The 26,163-nt window shown below is 40.9% G+C and overlaps 1 protein-coding gene across 4 annotated transcripts in view; it reads right to left on the bottom strand.

Moving 5' to 3' along the window:
- Nucleotides 1-26,163, bottom strand: part of LOC122787814 (signal transducer and activator of transcription 5B-like) — a 2,227,565-nt gene that overhangs the window by 623,452 nt on the left and 1,577,950 nt on the right. For all 4 annotated transcript variants that reach the window (XM_044054718.1, XM_044054719.1, XM_044054721.1 and 1 more), the window contains one exon: nucleotides 19,456-19,548. In XM_044054718.1, the coding sequence (XP_043910653.1) occupies nucleotides 19,456-19,548 (93 nt within the window). The remainder of the gene's footprint in view (nucleotides 1-19,455; nucleotides 19,549-26,163) is intronic.

Below are 26,163 nucleotides of genomic sequence, written 5' to 3'. Positions count from 1 at the left end.
TTTGTTTTCATTTTTTGCATGACTGCAAATTGTCTGCAGCTTTCCTCCTCGGGCCTCCACTGAAAATGGGCCCCTGGCTCAGCTGGACTAACCCGGTTAACCAATGTCAAATAAATAAATATACATAAGTGTATCTCACAGTACTTAGTTATTTGGTTTGGTTTGTTTATAGCAGGAACATCTGAACAGATCCCTTTTCACAAAAACTCAAAAAATAATGGTTACATAATAAAATACAGATGCATATGAAGACAAATGTAACATTACAAGAAATGTGACAGTACAAGAAAAAATTTATAATAAAAACATAACAGTAACAGAAACATGATCGTACAGTAAAAATAATACAAAAAGTAGATAACGGATCAGCTATCAATATGCATTTAGTTGTAATATAGCACATCACATGGAAGTTGAATGACACATTCGGAATGCAGTCATTTGGGAAGTAGAATGTAGTCAAATTCAAGATTATTAAAACTGAGCCCAAGCACAACTGTAATAAAAAAAAATTAATAAATACACAGTTAAATTAAAATCAGCAGGCCACACTGCACACATACAGGTTTTCACAAGGACAGTACAGTCATGTAAACAGATTACTGCTGAAATGGCCTAAACTACATGGGTCAAATCCTGCCAAGGACTGGGAGACTGTCCAGCTTACAAAGCTTTGGGTAACCTTCCATGAGCCCTAACTGCTGTACAGATGAAAGAGAGCAGTATAAAGTCAGTAATTAGAGCACCAACTCTTCACAGCTTTTTTGACCCAGAGCAAGGAAGGCTAGAGGCCTGCCAGCTAGACATGTGTTGGAAGAAATGGAAAGGAAAATATTCATGCCTTGGCATAAAAACACAACAAAAAGAAGGGGAATAGAGAAAGGGCATTCTTACCCTAACAGTGATCTAATTTGAACATCTACTGTTATTACAGTTGTACTATGTTCATCATTAGATCACTGTTGCAGAAATCTATGCTAAATTGGACAAATACCAGAGCTTAGAATGAAAAGGAGAAGGAAAAAGGATCAGACTCCAGGAGTCCCTGGAAAACAGTTCAAACAAAACCTGCTTTGGACCTAGAGAAATAGTCTCGTTTGTAGTGCTAGGTAAGGGTGTGCACAGATGACGAAGGTGCTGCCTCTTGTATATTTCTGGAGTCCACTTCTTTCCAAAATGGCACAGATTTAGCCAAAGCCCTGGTAGAGTGGGCTTTAGCCTTCCCTGGAAGTGTCTTGCTATGGTGAGAAACAGCAGAAAGCAATAGCATGAAGCAACCATTTAGAAATTAAAAAGGCACACAACTGGAGTCAGCATGAATTAAAAAGGATTCTTTAATTACACAAACTAGTACCTCAGCATAACACGTTCAAGAACCTTGAAGGTGTTGTGCTGAGGTTCTGACTGATGTAATAAAAGAAGCCTTTTTAATTCACGCCGACTCCAGTTGTGTGCCTTTTTAATGTTTGTACTTTAATTCAGAGTTTGGAAGAGGTGAAATACACTGTTGAGAACTATTCAGAAATTGTCTGTTTTGACACCGACTGCCCCCTTTTCTTACCTTCATGGCAAATTAACATTTGATCAGAATTCATGAAGTTTTTTGTCCTGTCAGTGTAGTATCTGAGCTACCTGTTGACATCCAGTGTATATAAAATCCTTTCTGCCTTAATTTTGGTTCTGGATAGAAAAAGTGTAGATGAACAGCCTGGCTGAAAGTGAACTCACACAGCCTTAGTCATAAAGGAAAGATTTGCTCTTAGAATTTACCCTGTCTTTGTGACAGATGCAAATCACTTTTCATGCATGAAGTCAGAGCAATGACAAACACCATTTTCAAAAATATGAACTTCAAATCAGCCTCATAAGCAGGATCAAAAGGAAAAGGTACAAGCTTCTCCAATGCAACATTAAGATCCCAAGAAGCCACCACACAAAACCTTTTTCAAAAACTGTTTCACTTGAAGCAGGATAGAAAGGCAGGATCTGAGGGAAGAAAAGCAGAGATGGCCAAAAGGTGAAGCTTAATAGAAGAGTAAGAAAGGCCATTACTAGCCTAGTGGGACTAATCCAGTCAACAAAGGCAAAATAAATAATGTAAACTAAAATAAATACACACAATAATGCAGAACCAGAGTTGCCTGGGCCTTAAAATGATCTTGGTTTCAACTAGAAAATCTTTTCCACTTAACCAAACACGCTTTTCTAGTAGAAAGTTTCTTAGACTCCTTTAATACCTGCAGCACATCATTGGTAAGGAAGAGCCCAAAAAGATATTAAAATTTTACTCTTCAGAAACTGAAGTGGGGGCATATGAAACAAACCCCGTCTAGTGTAAATCCGTCCTGTGAAGAAGCATGTGGCAAACTGCCCCTGGCTATTTTGAGAAGGGAGAAAGTACAGTTATGCAAGTAAACTTAGCATAACAGTTGAGTTGATGTTCGAATGATCACTACTGCCATGGATATAACATCTGGCCAGCTTCCAAAGTTTCAGGACACCTTCCCACTGCCAAAATGAAACATCGAACTGAGGTGACTAAAAGACAAGTTTAGGTGCCGAGCCTTTCAGAGCTTTCCTGCCAACAGAAAGAGAGAGGGAGGCTCAGCTCTGAAAGGGAATGCTAGGAAAAATGAAACGTAAATAACCACACTCTGGCATAAACAATACACCAAAAACAAGATGGAGGTAGCAGCTACTGCAGCACTGATCATTCAAATATCTATTGTTATGGTAAGCTTACTTAACAACTGTACTATTTTCACCACATTGATCACAACTGCAGTAGCTTGAGCTATATGGGTAGATTACACTACCTTACATTTGGGAAGTAGAAGGAAAAAGAGTAGAGCTGCCCCTGGAGAATGATCCTTACAAAGCCTGATCTTGGCCTTGAGATGGAATCAAGCTTATGGCACTTTGTAAAAGTATGGAGAGAGAGGACCAAGTTGCAGCTTCTAGAAAACTTCTAGAATCCAATGCTTTACAAAAAGCCATAGATGAAGCCAAGATCCTTGTAGAGTGGGCCTTGACTCTGCCTGGAATAGTTTTGTTCTTGTGAGTACAACAAAAGGTTAACAGCTTTAGACAAATGAACAACCGATCCAAACATCTGAAAGATTTAGTTCCATCAAGATAGTACCAGAGCTGTCTGTAGACATCCAATGTATGGAGTATTGTATCCTTTCTCTTTCATTTTTGGGTTCAAGAAAGAAAATGGAGAGATGGATACTTTGGCTTAAAGTAAACTTGGATATCACTGAGAACTAATCCTTCTTTTAGTCCTAAAGAAACCAAGTCCTTGTGAAAAATGACACAGGGTTGACTCGCCTTAAGAACTTGCAACTCAGATGCCCTTCTTGCAGAGGTCAGAGCAAGCACAAAAGCTATTTTCCATGTTATGAATCTCAAGTCAGCCAGGTTAGTTAGTTCAAATGGAGCAAATGTAAGCCTCTCTAACATAAAATTAACATCCAAAGGAGAGGCCACTGGTTTGCTTGGAGGCGCCTCATGCAAAAACCATTTCAAAAACATTTTGGCATGAGAATGCATTGAAATAAGAGGCTCTATGGGTAAACATGCTGAAATGGCTGATATATGAGCTTTGACAGAGTAACAAGGAAGGCCAGTGAATAGTAACTCACACAAATACTGTAAAACCATAGAACAAATAACTCTGAATTGGTGCTAGTTAGGTTGTTGGCTCTGACTAGAAAACCTTTTCCATTTACTAATATGTATGACTTTCTATCAGCAGGGTTTCTTGTTTCCATTAGTACAGGAGGCATATCTTCAGTAAACAGGAGCCTAAAAGGAATTAAGACCTTATCATCCAAAGTCAAATGAAGTCGACTAAGGTCAGGGTGTATCAAACACCCCTGTTCTTGTGGGAGTAGATCAAACCTGTGACGAAGCCTGCAGTAATTGCCCCTGGTTATTTCCAAAAAGGGATAACCACAGTTGCCTGGGTCAGAAGGGAGTTACAACAATGATCTTGGGGACTCCTCTTGAATCTTATGTAGCATCCTGTATAACAATGGAAAGACTCGGAAAGCATACAAGAACATTCCTGTCCAACGAAAAGAAAAGGCATCTGTGTTCCAAGTATTCTAGCATGGAGTCCTGGAGCAGAATCTTCCCAGCTGATTGTTCAGAGGAGGCAAAGAGGTCTACTTGAGGAACTCCCACACATCAATCAAATCTTGAAAGATCCCCTGATCTAGTTTCCATTCGTGAGGGTCTGCCCTTGTCCTGCTCAGCTTGTCTGCCACATAATTTTGCTCTGACAGAATGTAGGATGCTTGCAGTGTGAGATTATGCTGTGAAGCTATATCCCAAGCTAATATGGCTAGTCTGTAGAGGGGGTATGACCTGGTTCCATGACTGTGGTACTGACTGTAACAACTTGAAGAGGCCTAAGGGACCATAGATTTATTGAATTCAGTAACGTGATCAGGGCAAGCATCTGTTTCATATTTATACACTTGCATCTGTCCTTGGTGTCCCACACACCTTGTGCCTTTATCCTTTCTGAAACTGCTCTACAAGCTAAGTCCAAGGTGTCTGTGGTGACTGAATGCTTTGGAATTGGGAGGAAGAAGGGGAGACCTGGATTTTGGGAAATCTGTTTCTCCACCAAGTGATTTCTCTTCTGACAACCCCCAACACTGGGATATGGAAAGACAATGGGTGTTGGTGCTGAAAACAACAAGACTTCAGATATCACTGTATCTTCCTCATGTGGAGTACTGTCAGGGGTATCATGAGGATCATAGAAGCCATGATATCCAAAATCCTTAGGCATTTCATATCAGTGACTAAAGTCTGAGTGAAATACCCTAGACACAGATATAAATTTTTTTTTTCCTGTGGAAGAAAGCTCTTTGAACTGTGGTGTTAGGTGACATCCCAGAAATACAATACAGTGAGGAGGAGTCAAAGACTTTTGAATGTTCTCTTGGAATCCAGCCTGTGTAAGAGATCTCTCACTCAAGATAGAGGTTCATGACACTTTGAAAAAGACTCTGTACATTGTCTAAATATGGAAAAATGTAGATGATATGTAGCCTGCAATGAACTACAACTGGAGCTAAATATTTTGTGAACCTTCTTGATATAGTGCACCACATGGTAAGGCAGTGAACTGATAATGTGATCCAAAAACACAAAAGTATAACACCAGAAGTTTGATGAATACATATGTTTTATGATAAGTATCTTTTAAATTTAGAGTTACCAAAAAACTTGAATGAGGAAGAAGGCAACAGGTTGCAAAGTGACAATTTTAAAACTGAGCATTCTCACAAACAGGTTAAGGAAAGAAAGTTCCAGAGCTTGTCTCCAAGCATTTTTCTTTGGCACTAAAACCACTGTCAAAGAGAAAAGAAAAGGGACTGCCAGGATGGGGGTGGGGTGGGGGTCAAAGTCCCTTAGTCATTCTGACTTGGACTAGTCTTGTTTTTTTTTTTTTTTGGGGGGGGGGTATTCAGAATTCTTTCTGCACCCCCCCAGCCATTTCTTCTTAAATGTCTGTTTATCCACATTTTGTTGAGACTGTTTATGCTGTTTTTTGCCAAAATTAGACGGGGGGTTAGAGAATCCCCTTACAAAATTTGATAAAGGAGGGCTGGAAAATCTTAAGTGATTCCCTGAATCATCTTACCTCCTTCATTTCACTGATGACCTCTGCAGCAGAGGAACCAAAAACTCAATCTCTATCCAAAGGAGAATTTAAAATCTCATTTTTCACAATCTGGGAAGTTCTGAGAATGCAGTCAGGCAAACCTCCTCAAAGCAGTACCAGTGGCCAAAACCCTCAAAGTATTAACTCAGTCATACACAGTGTAAACAATGATTTGTAACTTGCACAATAGAAGGAACTACATAATTTAAAGCAGATTTTTCTTCATAAGAAGAAACTGTAACCAACATTCCTCATACTTTCACAAGAAGTCAGAATAAACTTTAACATATGAACCCGATGATTCAAAATTCTGAAAAACAAAGTTGCAGAAACAAACACTTTTTTCCATGCTTATCAATAATATTCCCAACCTTGTCAGAAACAGCAAGACTTGAATTAACCAAATGTTTAGCAGCAGCAGTAGGATTAACTAAAGCTGCAACTGCTGGGCCAGGTTTGGTAAGAGTGCAAAAAACATAAAAAACTGAGGGACTTAATACATTCTATCAGCCTTTTTAGGGGCAGCAGTGACATCCTCTAGAACTGACAGAACTGGCAGAATGAGTTGGAAAAAATCATTCTGTAATAGCTCCATTGCATTTTCTGAAGGTCTAAATGAGTCCTCACTGTTCTCTCACTGAAAACATGAGTATATTCTGGAAATGGTTTCAGAGAAAGAGAAACAGAATCCCCTCACACACGGAAAATCAGAAAATGAGCTCTCCTCGGAGTCTGAATCAGAAAACTGTGGACAAAATCCTGTATTTGTCCCTTCATCTTCCAATCCATTTTTAGAATACGGACTCTCTTCAGGAAAAGAAGTGTTCCTATTTATTTCATCAGAAACCAGACTGCAAGAAGGATTAACAGACTAAATTGAACCCAGAGCCAGTAAATTACTCCTGTCTAAAAAAAATTTGAGAAGTAGATACATGGTCAGTTTTCGATTTCTTTTTTACAGGAAAAGGGGGCCAACAGTGTTATTAATGGGCACAACATTTTGACTAAACAGGGAAGCTTTTCTCCATTACTTCTCCATGGATTGACAGCAGTGGCTCTCCCTTGCCCACCAAGGGGATCACAACAGCCAAAGAGGAGGCTAGACCCTCAGGCCCATAGTGGCTTTAGCTGCTACACCAGAGGGATTGGGGTAAAAGAAGAGTGGTTTGTACAGAGTCACTCAGCTACGGCTGAGAGAAACTGCTTGTCTGCTGTGGTGGCAAAGGATGATTGCTTAACTTTTTCTTTTTGTGGCTGGAAGAACAGCTGACCATGGGGCAGCAAGTCTTTAAAAGTCACTTTTTTCAGACAAAAACATAGTAAAAGGCACTTTAAAACAAATTTTCTACACCAAAAATAAGCACAATTTTTCCACAGATAAATGTTTTTCAATTATTTTAAAACAACTTTTAAAAATAAAAGGAAACAGTATGCTCCAGTTTAAAAGTACAGTTAAGTCTTGACAGTCCCTTACAACACAAAACTCTTAGCTCAAAAATAACTTTCATAAACATGAAAGTGCAATTTAACAACAATTTTGATTTTTAAAGTGGAAGTTTTTTCCTCAAAGGAACAGCTCAAGCTGACTGTTAATCCTCGAACGTCCGCAAAGGAGCACTCTCTTCAACAGCAGAAAAGTTGTAAATGGCCTGGTGCACTAACATGTCTTTAGTCAGCTCAGCTCAAGCTGAGTGGCAGTTTTAGCATACACAAGGTGCCCTGAAACTTTAGAAGCTGTCTATTATATCATTTGCAGTATATAATCCATGTGAATAAGGCTCCTGCAGTGCTGATCAATATGATGAAAGTACAGTTTTGTACCTACCATAAATGTAGATGTCCGATAGGTATGCATCTGCAGTCATAACATATGGGTTGTCCTGCCTCAGGCAGCCCTTCAGTCGGCCGGATTCCAAAGTCTGGGTCTGGCCTCGGCTGATGTCGCACTTTCCCCGACGTCATAGCTTCTGGGGTATAAAGGCATCAGCCGACGCCATTTTCCTCAGTGTTTCTTGCCCCAGATGCCAGGTGCCCTCTAGGAAGGCTAAATTTGGATAAATGTTGAATGTTCCAAACAGTAGCAATATATATATATATATATATATATATAATATATATATATATATATATACATATATACAAATAAACAAACAAACAAATACACCACAACAGATTCCCCCAGCTAGCTGAAAGAGGGGTAAGCACCCTAGGAATACCACAGAGGGGAAGGAGGGTGGGTAATCCTGACTGCAGATGCATACCTATCGGACATCTACATTTATGGTAGGTACAAAACTGTACTATGTCCTTCAAGGATGCATCTGCAGTCATAACATATGGATAGAATACCATAGCCAAACTGGGGGAGGAGGTACTAAGATAAGGATGGTGTAGTTAAGATCCCCTGTAAAACTGCAGTTGCAAAGCCTGCTCGGGATCTGGAGTATAAAGGAAGGTTGTAATGCTTGGTAAATGTATGCACGGAGCTCCAAGTAGCAGCTTCTAAAATGTCCTTGGTAGCCACCCCTCGTAGGAAAGCTGTAGTGGTGGCTGTGGCCCTTGTGGAATGAGGTCTGATATTTTCAGGAGCTGTCTTTCCATGAAAATAGTAGCAAAAGCGAATGCAATTTCCTATCCATTTTGAAATTGTCTGTTTGGAAATTGCTTTTCCTTGCACCCCAGTTGCATATGCTACAAAAAGTTGGTCAGTTTTTCTGCTGGTTTTAGTTCTGTCCAGATAGTAGCGTAGTTGTCTGTGTACATCCAAGGTGTGCAAAAGTTTTTCTCCCTTGTTCTGTGGGTTAGGGAAGAACGTAGGCAAATGAATAGCTTGGTTCAAGGATACCCTGGATACCACCTTTGGCATGAAAGTAGGATTGGTTCTCAGAGACACTCTATCCTGGTGAAAAATAAGGAAAGGCTGCACTGCCATTAATGCCTGTAACTCGGATACTCTTCTTGCTGAAGTGATTGCCAGAAAGAAAGCAGTTTTCCAAGATAAAAACTGTAAGTCTGCTGATGCTGCTGGTTCAAAAGGAGGTAGTGTCAATTTTTCCAGCACAAAACTGAGATCCCATGCAGGCAGAGGGGGTCTCCTTGGAGGTTTTACATTTTTGATCCCTCTCAAAAATTGTCTGAGAAGAGGGTGAGAGAAGATAGGAGGATCCATATTGTATTCTGCTGAAATTGCTGAAGCATGAATCTTAATGGAAGAGTAGGACAGGCCATTGTGGAACAATTCTGCTAAGTATTCTAGGATGTGTGCTAGGTTTGCCACTGACATCTGTGCCCTTTGATGTGCTCCAAATGAGGAATCTCTTCCATTTAGCTGAGTATGTCTTCCTTGTGGAGGGTCTGCGAGCCTCCAAGATAATGTCCTTGACCCTCTGAGATAAGACAGTTTGGTTTGGTTTTAAGCAATTTTCCAGGCAGTTAGTTGCAGTGTTTTCAAGTTTGGATGCAGGGTCTTGAAATTGTTCTGCGTTAGAAGAAGAGGCCATAGGGGTAGAGGCCATGAGTTCGCCTGAGACATGCTTCTCAGTAGCGGATACCAGTGCTGTCTTGGCCAGTCCGGAGCTATTAGTATCACCTTTGGCTGTTCCTCCCTGATCTTCAGTAGAACCTTGTACATCAATGGGAGAGGTGGAAATGCATACACTGTTAGGGCATTCCAGCTGAAAGAGAGAGAGTCCACCCTCCAGGCTTGTGGGTGGTATGTCCTTGAGCAGAATTTCTTCAGTTGGTGGTTGAGTGGGGAGGCGAACATATCTATCTCTGGCAGTCCCCATTTCTTTGTTATGAGTTTGAAGATGTCTGGATGCAGCATCCATTCGTGAGCATCCGTGGTAGTTCTGCTTAAGCTGTCTACTAGTGAGTTCTCTTTTCCTGGTACGAATATGGCCTGCAGCTGGATATTGAGATTCAGGCCTAGGTTCCACAGATCCATTGCCATCCAGCATAGATGGTAGGAATGCGTGCCTCCCTGCTTGTTTATGTACCACATTACCGTGGTGTTGTCTGTCCTTATCAGCAGATGTCCTTGCTGGAGGAATGGTTTGAATGCCTCGATTGCATGCTTCACTGCCAGCATCTCCTTTTGATTTATGTGCAAGTTTAGCTGGCCTTGAGACCATAGGCCTTGGATACATTTGTCCTCCATGTGTGCTCCCCATCCTAGGTCTGAGGCGTCCGTAGTGATGGTCTGCCTTGGTTTTGGTTTGTTGAAAGGCAACCCTCTGTTGGACTGGCAGGCCTGAGCCCACCACAGGAATTCCTTTTGAAGGCATGGAATGATTGGTATCATGGTTTCTAGACTGTGCCTGTGTTGAGACCATACATTCCTTAGGTACCATTGTAATTTCCTCATATGCAGCCTGGCATGTGGGATCAAGATTATGCAGGATGCCATGTAACCCAGGGCCTGCAGGACTTTCCTTGCAGTAAGCTGAGCTTGTCTTGTCAAAGTCATGAAGTAATCTGGAAGTTGTTTTTGTTTTTCTTCTGTGAGAAAAGCCATCTGAGTTATTGTGTCCAGATCCGCACTCAAAAAGGTTATCCTTTGGGATGGCACTAGTCTTGACTTTTGGATGTTGACTGTGTATCCCAAGGCCTGTAACAGGTGTATGACATAGGCCAAATCCTTTATCAACTGTGTCTTGTTGTCCGCTTGTATTAGGCAGTCATCCAGGTATGGGTAGATTTGAATTCCCTGTGAAGTCTGCAATGTGCCATTACTGATGCCAGGCATTTCGTGAATAGTCTGGGCGCAATAGATAAGCCAAAGGGTAATGCTGAGAATTGATAATGCTCTGATCCTGCAAGAAATCTGAGGTGTCTTCTGCAATCTGGTCGGATAGGGACGTGCAGGTATGCCTCCTTGAGATCTAGAGTCACCAGCCAAGACTCCTTGCCCAACATGGGAAGAAGTTGCTGTAGGGTCAGCATTTTGAATTTTGGCACAATGAGATATGTGTTCAGTGCGGACAAGTCGAGAATAGGCCTCCATTGGTTTTCTTTTCTTGGTACAAGGAATAGTCTGGAGTAAAATCCTTGGCCTTGTTCCATAGATGGTACCCTTTCTATCGCTTTCATCTGAAGTAAATTGTTGATTTGTCTTAAAGCCTCTGGCTTCTGGTTTGGTGGAAGGTTTGGCATTCCGCTCCTTTTTGGTAAAGTGTGGAAGTGAAACCTGTATCCTTTGTCTGTTTGCAATGTCCATGAGTCCTTTGTAATGCAATGCCAGTTTTTTGAGAATAAAGCCAGCTTTCCGCCCAAGGGAGCTTCCAGTTGTTCCCTGGTAGGCGGAATCAGAGTCAAGTCATTGTGTCTGTCCTGTGGTAGTGGTTGTAGTTGCAGCTGTGGCACTACTCCTCTGGTTGTCAGGCTGCCACTGACGGCCCCTGTAGGCACCCTTTGATTGACCTCTGCCTCTAGGGCGTCTATTCCTGCCCCTTTGTGCTCTGGAGGTGTCTGGAAAGGACCAATTCTTTGAAGGCCAGTTTCTGCTGAACCTCGGAGGTTGGACCTGCAGAAATTCCTTTACTGTTTGCACAGAATTTGCTTTTTCTTCCACTTTCTTTAGAATCTCCTGTGCAGGGGAGCCAAATAAACTTTGTTTCTCCATTGGAGCATCTAGGAGTTTAGCCTTGACATGGTCTGGCAAGGATTGCTCTTTTAGACAGGCATGCCTACGAATTACTGCCCCAGTCATAGCTGATCTAAATGAAGCCTCCAGTGCATCATAGCCACATTTTAAGAAATGATTACTGACCTGCTGAGAGTTGTGTACCAAATCCTGAAGGGATTTACGGTCTAAAGGTTCAGGAGAAGAAAGCTTTTTATTCAGCTGATCTAACCAATATTCTTGGTACTGTATCATATGGAATTGACAGTTTAATGCCCTGGCAGAAAGGGTAGCAGATGTATAAACCTTTTTTCCCCATCTCTCTAATGCTCTAGACTCTCTTTCAGAGGGTAGGGGATTTTTGGCAGTGGCAGCTGCAACACCTTTTGGGCCCTGAGAAATAGTTTCTGGGTCTGCAGCATGGGCTTTATACAGGTGGAACTGAGAATCCGGGACCCTGTAATATCTGTCAGGTTTGGCAGGGGCCGGGGGAAGAGAATCAGGTGCGGAACTGACATCATTATACACATCATCAATTACAGTTAGCACTGGTGGTATGGCTAAGGGCCTATGCTGGGGCAAATGTAAGAAAGTCCTTAATCTTTTTCTGGAATCAGAAAAATCCTGACCCTGCCAGTGAAAGTGTTCCCTCATTGAGTGCAAAGTATCCCCAAATTAAAATTCTTCAGGAGGGGAGGCCGAAGGAATAGAGTCTTCTGCATCTGAGTCCTCATAAGGCGAATAGGCCCCTTCCTGATGGTCTGACAAATCAGATCCATCCGTGGAGTAATCAGAGGAGAGAGGTTCAGAGGGTTCAGTCCTAGGCCTTTTGTCAGGTGGAGGTTGGGAGACCCTGTCTGGGTGAGGTTGGGAACCCCTAATTAAAGATATAAGGTCCTCAGCAAGACTGAGAATCTGAGAACTTGAGGAAGGCCTCTGTGAAGTAGCAGCTTTAGCCCTGGAGAAGGCCTTAATAGACATAGAAGCTGGGGGCCTAGCTGCCCCACGAGCAGGAGTAGAAATGTCCAATGGAATGGTGTCCGACAATTCTGGAGTACCAGCTTCGGTAGGGATTTCTGAAGCCGACTCAGCCGGGACCTCTCTGGCCTCGGTTGTCGGAGGTATGGATTCGGTCGTAGTAAGAACCGAGGACTCGGTTTCAGCCGAAACTGAGACATTCGCGGTAGGCCTAACCGTGGTTTCAGCCGAAACCGCGGGCCGTGAGTGTCGGTCCTTTTCCCTGCGTTTTTTGGCCATATGTGAAGTCGGAGTCTCCGACGGCATTTTATATGCAAAAGCGGTTCCGAAAAATTCTTCTGCAAACTCCGACCGATGTCTAAGAGTCCGTCGGTTGAAGGAGGCACAGGCTAAACAAGCTGATACGTCGTGGTCTGGGCCTAAGCAAGGAAGGCAGTAAGAATGGAAATCCTTATGAGGTATTTGTTTCCCACAAGTTAAACAATTATTTACTTTGTCTGACATCGGCTGAGGCAAGAAAGAGTCCCCAACGGGGTACTTAGCTTTTTTCGAAGTCTTCGGTAGCTGAAATCTCTGGATCTGACCGACCGGCACTTGCGAACAGCTTCTGCTTCGGGCACCGCGCGGCAAGAAAGACTGAGGAAAATGGCGTCGGCTGATGCCTTTATACCCCAGAAGCTATGACGTCAGGGAAAGTGCGACATCAGCCGAGGCCAGACCCAGACTTTGGAATCCGGCCGACCGAAGGGCTGCCTGAGGCAGGACAACCCAATATGTTATGACTGCAGATGCATCCTTGAAGGACATCAGGTAGGATGTACGCAACTGTATTATGTTCGGCATTCCCATGGCTTGAGTGGCATTTTGGGTAGATTCCCAAATATTACCCTACTTGAGAGGTGGAAGGTGTGATACCCCTCCTCTGGGCCACTAACCAAAGAGGGTCAATCCTCATTACTAACACAGGTGAGGGATGTTCACACTTGGAACAAATATATACATAGCATTTTCAGATGCAGCTCTCTGCATCAAGCACAATTTCCCATAAGAGCACACAGGGAGCACACTCGGTACTGGGGCTGGGTTTCCCTCTCTCCATCCAGACCCCAAATAAGACTCCCCATTAACACAGCTGTAGAGTTGAGTCCTCAGCTGAGTGTTCCAAGCCAAGCCCTCCATCACACTCTCTGGAAAAACAGTGCTCTGTGTCACTGCTCCAAGCAGCTCCCACACACACTGAGATTTGATTTTCACTCGTCCACACACACCTGGAAAGGATGGCACAGATTTACCAGCTATGCCCCCTCTGCACAGAATATAAGGTAGACACTGCCACCAGAACACTCCAAAGCCAGTTACTCTAAAGGCTCTTACCAGGATAACCAATCGTACTGAGTAAAACTAATACAAATGGTAGTATTTAACCAATGCAGCAATGCCTTCAGGTGTCACCAAATAAATACAAGTACTCTCAAAGGTTAAAATATTCTCTAAAAGACCAACCACAATGAAAAGTTTAAATATATTTAATAATTAATAATAAAATAACATGAAAACACTAAATATCTATTTACAATAAACACCAGAATTTTCTATCAAAGGAAATATTAAAAATAACACAGACGGAAAGCTTCACACAGATACAGAAAAACAATACTTAACCAATCCCACTGTATTTTCCTGACTGATCTAAAGAATTATGGTTTTCTACTTACTTAATAAAGCAAAGCAAAATGAAGTGGGTGAGTTGTCTTGTCAGGTCCAAAGCAGAGTGCCCTGATACTTGTCTCTTCTAGTATTAAAACATAATTTCAGTGCTGGATTACAGAACTGAACCACATACATCTAGTCACCTGACTTCTGGCTCCCACACTACCCCCATTACTAAAAACTGAAGCAAAATCTAGCACATATGTCATAATACACAGACACAGATCTTTGCTTAGATGTGTTATAACATCTGGAAGCTATAAAACCATTTAAAAAAACGTCCACCCTACAGTAGCATGTAGTTCACCCCCAAGGACAATACAGTAGGATTCCTAGCCCTGGTTTTCACAGACATTTTGTCTCTGGCTGCAGTCAGAACTGTAAGATATGATCTTTATGACCTAAAACAGGTAATTTAATTTCAGACGATTTTTCAAAGTTAGCTAAACTGAGATTAACCTCTAATCTTCCAGTATACTCTGTTACAATATAATCATTTCAACAGTTATAATACAGTCTGACATACAGGTGTATTTATTTTCTGTCCATCAGAACCCACTGTTGGTACACTTTTAACACAAGCAGCTTTACAAATAAATTTTTAGCATAAGCACCTGTACAAATCAGTTTTATATACAAATAACACATAATTCTTTACAAAACTCCATCTAGCTATGCTGGCATATGTTACACATCCACTGCCCTACTTTCTCTGGCATAGCTGGCACTACCTCACATTGTCACAGAAGGATAAGGATCCAGGAGCCTCTGGAGAATGGTCCTAGCATACGTTCATAGGACCATAAGAGGTTCCTAGGCTATTGACCCGGAGGTAATTTCAAGCCTAGCCGTTTCATCCTAAAGCAATACCATAGATACGCTAGTCAATACCCAGGACTGCATTTAGTAATGACTGCCCATGTCCAAGAGGGCTGTGGGCACTATCCCTGGTAAGAATTTATGGTGCCCCATCTACTGGCCCAGGTTCCTCTTTAACAGTGTTGTCAAGTGCAACCTTTCCAAATTACTTTCAGAACCTATTTCTGTGAAAGTATTTGCAGCCAGGGTGCAGGGTTGAGACAGAACCTGGGGAAGAGAACGAAGGATGGGGGAGGGGATAGGGTGCTTTTTGACTCAGCACAGTCATTCCTTTGCAGGGGGTTGGTAGTTTTTTGGAAAATAACTCCTTTTGGTAGATTTCTAAGAATTATCCTCCTGCCATTTATTTTGGACACTGACTTTTGTTTGGCTGGGATTTTTGTTTGCTATGATCCTTGAAGGAATAAATCTTGTTTGGGGAGAACTTGGGTGCATGAAACATCTTATTTGCCTTTTATTTATTTAACTTTTATTTGCCTCCATCATCCCACTGTCTGAGAATCTGTGAAACCCAGGGCTCAAACATCAATTCAAAACTTAAAGGTACATTAAAAATTTCAGCTTTTAAATCATCGCATTTTCTCCTAGTTAAAATGGGTGTTCCTCAAGCCACTCTTAGCCCACTGCTCTAACATTTTTTCATCAGTAACCTATAAACCTCTTCTCAACAAGCTTGCCTTATTCAGTATGCAGATGTCTCAACTCTCCTCTGCTAATCTTGCAGCCAGTACAACTACAATCCATGACACAAAAATACCTTCAACTTGGTCAAACTGTTGTTACATCAAAACCATCATTTACTTAATCCCAAAAAGTCTAAACTACTACCATTTTTTTCCAAAGTCCAATGCTAATGCTAAAAGTAACTTCCACATTATCTCTTTAAACAATACAGGTACTGAAGTAGTTACCTACCAATTTGCTTGGAGTTACCACTGATGACAATTTAAAGTTACATCCTCACATACAAAACGGCATAAAAATAACTAATGAAAAGCTAGGTCTACTATATAGAGTAAAAAGATCCTTATTCCTCCTAGTAGAATCAACCCAACTAACACTTCTCTTTTACTCTCTCCTCTCTATTGCTCAACTATTTTGACTAACATCCTGATCTCTCTCTCAAATAAAAACTGGAGAAATGCAAAAGACAACTACATTTGCAGTTAACCTGCCAGATAAAGCTCATCAAATCTATAAACAAAATAAAAAGTAAGGGGCAAAGTTTATACTCGCACAGCATATATAACAATGGAACTCTATCCCAAATTCAATCAGAGCTAAATCTAGCCTCCGTGTATTTAAGTCTTCTCTCAAAGGATTTCTCATTAACTCATGGCTATGCCGATGCACCTCACCTGTATGATTTATATTAATGAATACTTCACACATTCTTAATAACCTAACCTCTTATACTATTTATACCTTTTAACACCTGCCCTTGCCCCACTCATAGGGTGAGCATTTATCTTTTTATTTTTATTTCCTAGCATAACAGACTATACTTCTAATATTTTTGAATGTACTGACTGTCATATTAAATCATCAATTATTTTATACCACTGGTGTCTTCTCAAGCTTTGTGTCCTGTGCATTCCACTATAAATCAGTATGTATATCTGCTTTTTAATTACATTTGCACCAGTATTTATTTGATGTTATTTAACTATTTGGAGCTTTTCTCCCTGGGCCTCCACTGAAATGGAGTATTTATTCCCAGTAAACAAATGTCAATAAATAAAATAAATAAATCACTGAAGTTCTGATAACAACCATCCCATCTTAATACAACAGAAGCAGCAGCAGCATTTCAAGAGACTATATGCACATTCAAGCACACCTCTCAAGGCATGTTACACAAACCAGAGTCAAATCAGAAACAATTTCATTCACATAAAATTTTTCCTCTGCAGGTAATGATGCGGCAAAATTATCCAAATTGTATGCACACTGTAAAATAAATTACAACATACAGCCATGCTAATTCAATAATCTAAAGGCTATATTACAAGAAAGAGACATCCTTTTGCCCTGAAGATCTAACCATTTTCCCTCTTAAGCAGGGGGCATTGGATTAGATGAAGCCAATGACTTTTTATTTGAGCAAGCAGCTGATGAGTCTGTAGATGGCTCAGCAGTAAAATCAGAAAAGAGACCTGTCATATTCAAAAATACACTAGACTTTCTCTGGGCCTTTTTAGGGATTGTTGGATTAGATACCGATGTATTATTTCAAGGCTGGTAAGAGAAAAGGGTTTAGCCACAGAAATGAGTATCTTGTCCTGAATAAGATCATATACCCTGCCAAACTGTGGGGTAGTTTGTGACTACTCCCAAGTAAAAGCATCACTAAATCTAAAATCAACTATGGAACAGTGAACACTTGTTTCAACTTAAGCTCAGGTTCACCTTCCAAAGAATCAGAGTGACTGGATATAGTGTCAGCTAGGAAATCACTATTGTCCTCATTAGATTCTTCAGTATTCCTTAAAACAGAAGGATCTCTAGCCAAACTAGCACTAGAGCTATGTATGGGAACACAACCACCAGAGTTAGCTGTCTGCAGAGCAATCTTTGCAAGATCATCACATCAGCCTTATAAACAGCTACAACTTGATTATCAGCTGTATGATGAACCTTCTGTTTCTTTTTCTTGTGAACTTCACTGCTAGATGAAATATCTGAGGACAGAGTATTATGTCTGGCAAGGGGTTTCTTACCCCGTACTGCTCCTGCAACTAAAGGGTTTGGTTCTCCAATACCTGTGCCAGTACTGGAATAGCTCCAGTGGGTTTGTCTAACCACCGTTCCATAGTGGCCGGCAAAGCTACTTTTTTTGCCCCATTACCCTGTAGAGTGGTCTGCAGTGGCCTCAACAGAATCACTAACCATAGGTTAAGGCATATTTTAATTTTTTTTCCATATTACACGCAACTGGATTTGATTGGGGGGGGGGGGTCTTGCCACAATTACGATCCATAAATTCAGGGGAGCGAAGACCAGCTAGAATAACAAACTGATAGCACTAGGTAATGTATCTCAATACACGTTTAAAAGTTTCTAGTAAAAATTATGTCCCCCACACAAATAACTGCCAAACTGTGTTATTATCACAACAAATAGGTGGAGATGTGCTGACAGAAGTTGCTCTATTTCCAGTGCGCAAAGTCCAAACACTAAAGCAGCCAACATGCCAAACCAATGTTAAAAATTAGCTCCACACACTTTAATAACGTTTAAATGTCATAAAATAACATTTAATAGCAATGGAAAATATATTTTCTTGTCAGAGAGTAAAATCTCCACAGTACATTCAAATAACTTAATTCACAGTAAAATTGTGATCCGATGTTAAACATACACACAGCAGAGTCATAGATATAGTAAATAATGTAGAAATGCTGAAAAATCCCAAGTTCTCCAATATTTTCCTGTCAAAAGCTGAAAATAAGGCAGAGTAGCAACAATAAAGACTGGATCTAGTCTCTAACAGAACACATACACACTGCATTTCCAAGAGAAATACAGAAGGTTTCCACAGAAACAGTAAAAACAAGGATTTGTCAAAGAAAGAAGTCAAACAAACAATGCTACAAGCAGAAATTCCCACAGGAATTGCTCTAAAAACAGACAAAATATTAAAAATAAAAATGTTTAAAAAAACATAAAAATAGAAAAAGAATAATAAATTTAATAATAAAATGAGGAGGGGGTCCCCAAGTAGGGCTTATCTGAGCAGTAAGCAAGCTAGAAAAATCAGCACTGAATCCTGTGAAGAGTTGGAGGTCTTTCCGTTTTGGATGCCAGAGAGTCTGAACACTCACTTTGTTTCACAGCTGAAGGCTTCCCTCTTAGGATATGTTTATCCAATAAGCTGTCATAGGAATCGAGAGGGAGGGGAGTATGCACTTCTGAAAACTGGCCAATACTGAGTTACCTGGGCAGATAACCGAAAATGCCACTGAAGCAGTGGGAATGAAGTATATCAAAATGAGCCAAAGTGCCATTCTAACATCTAGAATTTGATCTGCTTCACACACTCTGCAAATGAAACACCTAGATATACTTCCTATTAAAACAGAATAAATGTTGTGCACTCATAAGAACACCAATCAGCATGTATATATAAAGATGACTAAACAAAAAGTAACAGATTAAAATGTTCAGTATCAAAGATTAACATTAAGCCCATGCCAAATAAATACATCCGTCTGTCATCATCACAGATATGACATGTTAGTGAACTGGTTCATAATATTTTTAACATTTACATCCCCCAAATAACATTACTTGACAGTTTACTGCTAAGGTGCAACAAATTATTTAATGTTGTACTGACAGATAAACAGTAAAATTGTAAGTAAGAAAGTGCCAGGGTCTTCTCTGCTCACAATTTAAAATCTAAACGTAAATAGCTTTTTCTTCTCAAGGGTTGTCAAACATACTGATTATCTACCAAAGTGCCAAATAAATGCAACTGCATTTCATAATGGATCAAAAAGCAGAAGTAAATGAGGTGGTGTCAGACAAAAACAATTTAAACAAGAATATATCAGATTAAACAGAAAACATATGTACTTACTGGTTCAGCGAAGGCATTGTCCCACAATACAGTGGCTGTTGCATTGTTGTCCTGACTCCCGTGAACTATCACTACTACTGGAAGTGATAAAGTCTGAAGGAAAAAAAAAACAGGATATCACTGACTGGCATTATGTACTGTAACAAAAATATTAACTGGTTCTATAAGGACTGTATTTTATTTGCTACTACTGACACAGCATGACTTTGCTTTGTTTTCCAGTTCACATAATGTGGTTTTGCGAACATTATAACACGAGAGAGCAAAGGTAAATGTTTGTACTCATTCCTACGCAAAACAATCCTACATTAAGGAAAGGCGTCACACACAAATATACAGGTAAAATATGTGCACGCATACAACAGAAAAATATTCTAATATTCTCTTGAGGTAGAAAACACACACATAAGAAATTCATGAAAACACATTAGGAATAAGAGGGAAATGGACACACACTCCCAAAACAGACTTGGCAAGTTAAATTAATTAACAACTTTTGATGTTTCTAACAATTTTATTAAAATTTGTAGTAGTCCCCTTTTTTGTAATATGCACCTAGAGTTTAGTAAGTTTTAAGTCTTGCTCACAGGTGACTTCACAGTCTTGTGTCCCGTCTTCAATGACAAGGTGCACTTCTGAAAATGATACTGATCTGCATTCTGGGTGGCTGAGGGAAGAAATAAGCAGCTTTAATCATATCACCAGACTGTAAAATGAAAATCTATGTGAGAAAAATAAGAATGGAAAAATAAATATATTTCAGGGCATAAGTAGGTTCAGAAAGAAATTTATGTCAGCCGACCTGCTAGGGCCACTGCATGTGTTTTCTGTTGAAACTGTTTTGCCTCACCCACCTTCCCTATTTTTGGTGTGTAGTTTAAATTTGGTGGCTTTTGCAGTTGCCCACCCCACTGCAGATTTGATCTGGGACACTTCCCCAGTCCCATCTCTTTACCACATTCTACCTAATAAACATTTTCTGCACTTGCTTTTAGTCCTTTTTAATTTAATTGCATTTTGTAAACTGCGTTTGGTCTAACATTGCTGCATACTCAAGTGTGCAACCTTGCACTGCATGTGAATTGTTTTTACTACTGTTTTTGCTACTTTTCTGTAGAAAAACTGTAAGCCTGTTTCCTACCTTTCCTGTAATTAGTGTTCCAGACACAGATTTGCTGTATCCAGGACTGTATGTAAGCTTCTGATCCCCCCAAGCTTTTCTGTGTTGGAGGGAAGCCTTCTAGCTGATCAGTGGGAGTGGTAAGCACTAGGTAAACCTGTCTACCACATAAGGAGTGGTTCTGGCCCAGAAATTGTAGTTATTGGCCGTTTGGGCAATCTTCCATCTCTCTCAACATTCTGATTTGAAAGCCTGCATTTGCACTTGTTTCTGCCCTGTAACTCGTCTAGTGCAGATACAGATTCTTTGTTTTAGCACTTAAATTTGCTTATTCATGCTCAGCACTTGTTCAGAATTTGTAAGCACTAAATAAGCTACTAATTACTATAGCACTCAATCTTCCTCATTACCTAGAGGAAAACAGTTTTTGTACTTACTTTTCTCACTTGCTTAGAGAAAAACAGCTCTTGTACTTACTTTCCTCACTTATCTAGAGGAAAATAGTTTTTTATTCAGGAATGCCCAAGGGTCAGCTTGCAGTATTCTCTCCTGTCTATCTGATGAATCTGGGCATCTTGAGGCAATGTAGAAATTGCCTCATGTACACAGACAACCCTCTCCTCCTACCACCCAACACTACAACCTGTGAGAGATTCACTTATCTAGCCAAACTGGAGGCAAAGCTCTCTCCAACCAAGACTGAACTTGACAGTCATGAGGAGAAGGTAAACATTTGCACCACACCACACTCATCACATAGTCTCACTAAATCTACACCACCAAAATCCACACATAGTAACACAAAAACATTAGCGGAGGCTCTCAATAATAATCTGTCTAAGCAACAGAGACCTCCAAAGCAGAAACACAAGCAACCTCCATCCCCCAACACAACCCAAATGACACATAGCCCACATGTGCCACTCAACCACAGCAAATAAGGCAAAACAACGTACCCAACACTCTAGTCATAGGTGACTCTATAGTCAGGCACACTGATGTCCCACTTACCAGGCTAAATAAGGAGAAGGTTACTGTCAGCTGCCTGTTGGGTGCCAGGATCCGCCACATAACCAATGCACTCAGGTCACTCCACAACAAGTATAAATATGACTCTGTCATTGTCCATGTTGGTGTGAATGACCTGAGACATACCTCCCTGGACTACATGAAAAGAGACATGGAAGAGCTCTCCGATCTTGTAGCCCAGGCAGGTATGACCCTAGCCCCGAGTAGCATTCTGCCATTGCCCAGAATGATACCGCAGTACAAGGACAAAATTATTGACTTCAACAATTGGCTAAGCTTCTGGTGTCATTCTAAGGGGATCCAGTGTCTGTCTGCTTGGGATGACATGGTCGACAGACCACGATGCTTTGCCACAGATGGCCTTGCACCTGTCACCCCTGGGATTTCGGATACTGGCTAAGGCTCTTGCTGCCCTTACAGTGCCTTTTTTAGGCAGGGTTCAAATAACAAATTCACCACCATAACAGGAACTGGCAAGCAAAAACTGAGGGTAATGCTACTCAATGCTAGAAGTCTAAATCTCAAAATGTACTCATTCAAGGCACTCCTTAAAATGGAGAACGTCGATATCTGTGCAGTGACTGAGACCTGGTTCAAGGCTCCAGACAGCATCCCTGCACTACCAGGCTATAACTCATACCACACTTTTCGGCCATGTAACCTGGACCAAAACACCAAAGGCGGAGGTGTGTCCATATTCATTAAGGATATCCACACTTCCAGGCTAGTTGCTCAGCATAATGCATCTGAGGTTATCCAAGTGCAACTAACTATGGGCAAAACTGAAATCAAATTGTAGCTTGCTACAGATCCCCCACCATGCCCCAGGATTCCCACTCCTCTTTTCTTGATGTACTGGAAAATATTAGGGTTCGACCAAACACCCTAATAATAGGCGACTTCAACTACCTCACCATTAACTGGGAAAACTACTCGTATACTAACTACTTAGCTTAACGCTTTCTGGAATTCATAAACTCCAATGCCCTAGATCAACTTATCCACACCCCCACCAGGGGCAACAATATCCTAGACCTAGTCATTACCAACATGAGTGAACGGTGTTCCAAACCTGAAGTCAACTCCTCGTTGGTCCGATCCGACCATAAGCTTATCACCCTTTATATCCACATCCCTTCCCCACCCCCCATTAAGGAAACCACAGTAAAAAATTTCTCCAAAGCCACCCATGCAGATGGACAATACAGTTACAATTGCTGAATCCCACACAAATGCACTTTATAAGCACTTACACAAGTGCATGGATCGTGCGATCCCAAACAGAACCAAGACGCTATCCTCCAAAAAAAGGAAGCCAATCTGGTGGTCCCCATGCCATAAATAAACTGTACAACAGAAGGAAGAAACTGTTGCAAAAGAGAGTAAAATACATTAGTGGAGGAGCTCCCTGGTCAGCCTCAGTAAGAAGCTGAGATCTCTTATAAGATCCTCCAAAGCTAGCTACGAAAACAAAATTGCCACTAAATCCAAGGTCAATCACAAAGCATTCTATAGTTATGTTAAGAATCTAGATGGCAAAACCCAGATCTGCTCTGTGTTACAGCACAAAGGCACGAAAATTACAGAACCAACTGATATTGGCAACATCCTGGCAGATAGGTTCAGTGCTAACTTTACCCCCCTCTCACCCCCTAAAGGGCCCATATCTATACAGGAAGAATGCAGAGTCCCTGTAATCACAACTATGCAGGCAAAAGCTGCACTCTCTAAAGCCAAAAACAAAGCATCCATGGGACCGGACAATATCCCAGGCCGCATTTTACACGAACTTCAGAACGAACTGGCTCTCCACTTAAGCACCATGTTCAATAATAGCCTTGCATCAGGCTTTGTGCCCACTGAACGGTGCACCACAACAGTTATCCCACTCCACAAATGGGGAGCCACCACTGATCCCGGGAACTATTGACCTATTAGCCTGACTAGTCTGGTCTGAAAGGCCATGGAACGTATCATCATGGAACTCGTAAACAAAGACATTGGTAAGCTCCAAACTCTGGATCCCACCCAGTTTGGGTTTGTGAAAGACAGATCATGCCTCCTGAACCTGATCGACTTCTATGAGGCAGTCACCAAAGCCGTGGATGAGGGTAAGGTGATTCACACAGCCTATCTTGACCTCGCCAAGGCTTTCGACACCATCCCCCATTCTGGAATTATAGCTAAACTCACTAAACTAGGTATAAATCCTTACGTCACAAGATGGGTTGCCAACTGGCTCAATGACAGAACCCACACTTTAAAAGTTGAAGACTCCAAATCTGACCTCAAAGCAGTGACAAGTGGAGTACCACAGGGTTCCGTCCTGGGACCTCTCCAGTTTGGTATCTACTTCTCTGAAGTACAGGCTAACACAGAAGGCCTCTGGCTAATGAAGTTCGCAGATGACTGCAAACTAGGAGCCATAGTCAAGTCCCCAAATGATGTGGGCATCCTACAGAAGGGCCTCACTGAGACAGATGCCGGGTGTCAGAGCCATGGCCTCAAGCTCAATGCCAAAATGTGCAGTGTCACCCCCTTTGGTAAAAACTCTGTACTCATGAACTACCACATAGGCAGCAATCTACTTAACACCGAATGCGTAATAAGAGACCTTGGGACCCAGGTGGACAGTAGTCTCTCCTCTGATAGTAACATTGCCACAGTAGTCAGGAAGTCATTCTAAGTGGCACATCTCATCATAAAAGGGTTCTCATCCAGGAAAAAAAGAGGTCATTGTTTACCTCTACTCGTCACTCATTTGACCCATTATAGAGTACAAAGCCCCTTTTGGAATGTACCCCACAAGACATCTGCAGCAGCTGGAAAGGCCACAGAAGTACCTCACAAAGAGGATTACTGGCCTCAAACAAATGCCCTCCACTGACCGCCCCAAAAAACTCCAGCTTTACTCCGTAGCATATCACCTACTCTGAGGTGATCTCTGCCTAACATATAAAGCTATGTCAAACCCAGAGCTGTTGGACATGCTACACCTAAAGAAATCCCAATCTCTCCGAGCTACACGCTCTAGGGACCTAAACCTTGTCACCAGAATAAAAAGGACATGCTGGAAGGATAGATTCCTGTCCCAGAGACTTCCTATACTCTGGAACAAGCTACCCATCTATGTCAAGCAATCAAGCAAAGTTCTTCATTAGTACTCTTCAAGAAAAATCTTGATGAGTGGATGGGAAACAGAAAATACACCCCAGGGATCACTTCTGTGTCTCTGCTGGACAGTGGCACAGGAAAATAACTTTCTTGGGTGGTGTAAGCTATGGAACCCCTTGGGCCGATAGCCTAGTACCTACCTATGAACCTATGTACCGCATGAATAGGGTTAGAAGAGTATGATCTAGACAGGTAAGCTCAAGAAATACCTGTAGATCACAATACTTCACTTCTTTGTACCAGCCAGTGTCTGCTTAGCCCATTTTGGGGAAGAAATAAGTTTTTCATGGGCAGAGAAATGATGCCAAGACAAATAGATTAGCGTGGGCTAAAGAAATTTCAGACATTCAATATAAAACTTCACTATGAAGCAGAAAAAAATATTAGGACAGGAGAAAAACATCCACTGCATTAACAGGAGGCCTGAAAAATAGAAATGGTGCAAGTTCAGTGCAGGTTAACAAAATTCAAATAAATTAATGAACTTTTGCCAAAATGAAAGCGGGTTCAAAACCAAAAATTAACAGTTTCCAGGCAAATTTTCAGAATATTAATTTCAAGGTTCCCAGATGAATATTTTTTAAACACCTTTACTGAATAATCACTTGTGACGTAGACAAACCTTTATTTTATAAAATGAATCAAACCATATTAACAAGTTTACATTTACAAACTGTATACACCACATATATTGTTCTATAAAATATAATTGCACTAATATTACATAAATTGTTCAGTTCCTGACTTCTCTTTAACCTCTTTCCTCCTATAAAACATTTTTTACACGTACCGTTCCCAGAATTTCTATTTTTTCTATGTAATTTACTCTTACCCTTTTCTAAAAATCCCACTTCCTGTTCTTTCATCTCTGTTAAAATAATCCGGTATGGATGATTTAGACTTTAATATCCATTTAGAAGATCCCAACTCCGTACTGATGACGGTGTTAAACAACTGTGTCATAAGGGTATCTTCACATTTAGTACCTCAAGTCACTTTCTGGGACAGTCTGTGATGTGCTGAAATTTAACACACCAAAGTTTATTGAAATATATAAAATTCCACTCCAACGGCCACAATTAAAGCAAAAACAACATGAGCGCACCAAATCCACTACATTTTCATCAGTAATGTCACAGACTTTATCAGATATCCCTAAACCAATCAAATCTTCCTAAAATCCCATCCTTGTAAATAAAAAATAATAGTGACAGCATTTTAATAGGGGATGTTTATTTATTAATATGGTATTATTGAGAAGTGTATGTTCTCCATGGAAAATTTCGACAAAGACAACTTGATTTAACTGATTAATTTATGTTTTAATTAGTGATGGCATATATAGGAAGGTTTGCATAATAAACAGCCATGAGTGCCTTCAATGT

The sequence above is a fragment of the Protopterus annectens genome, chromosome 13.part0 (genome assembly GCF_019279795.1).
Source record: "Protopterus annectens isolate FY-2018-M chromosome 13.part0, PAN1.0, whole genome shotgun sequence".
Lineage (NCBI taxonomy): Eukaryota > Metazoa > Chordata > Ceratodontiformes > Protopteridae > Protopterus > Protopterus annectens.
The sequence above is the reverse complement of the archived record's forward strand: the minus strand, read 5'-3'. Positions and strand labels throughout refer to the sequence as shown.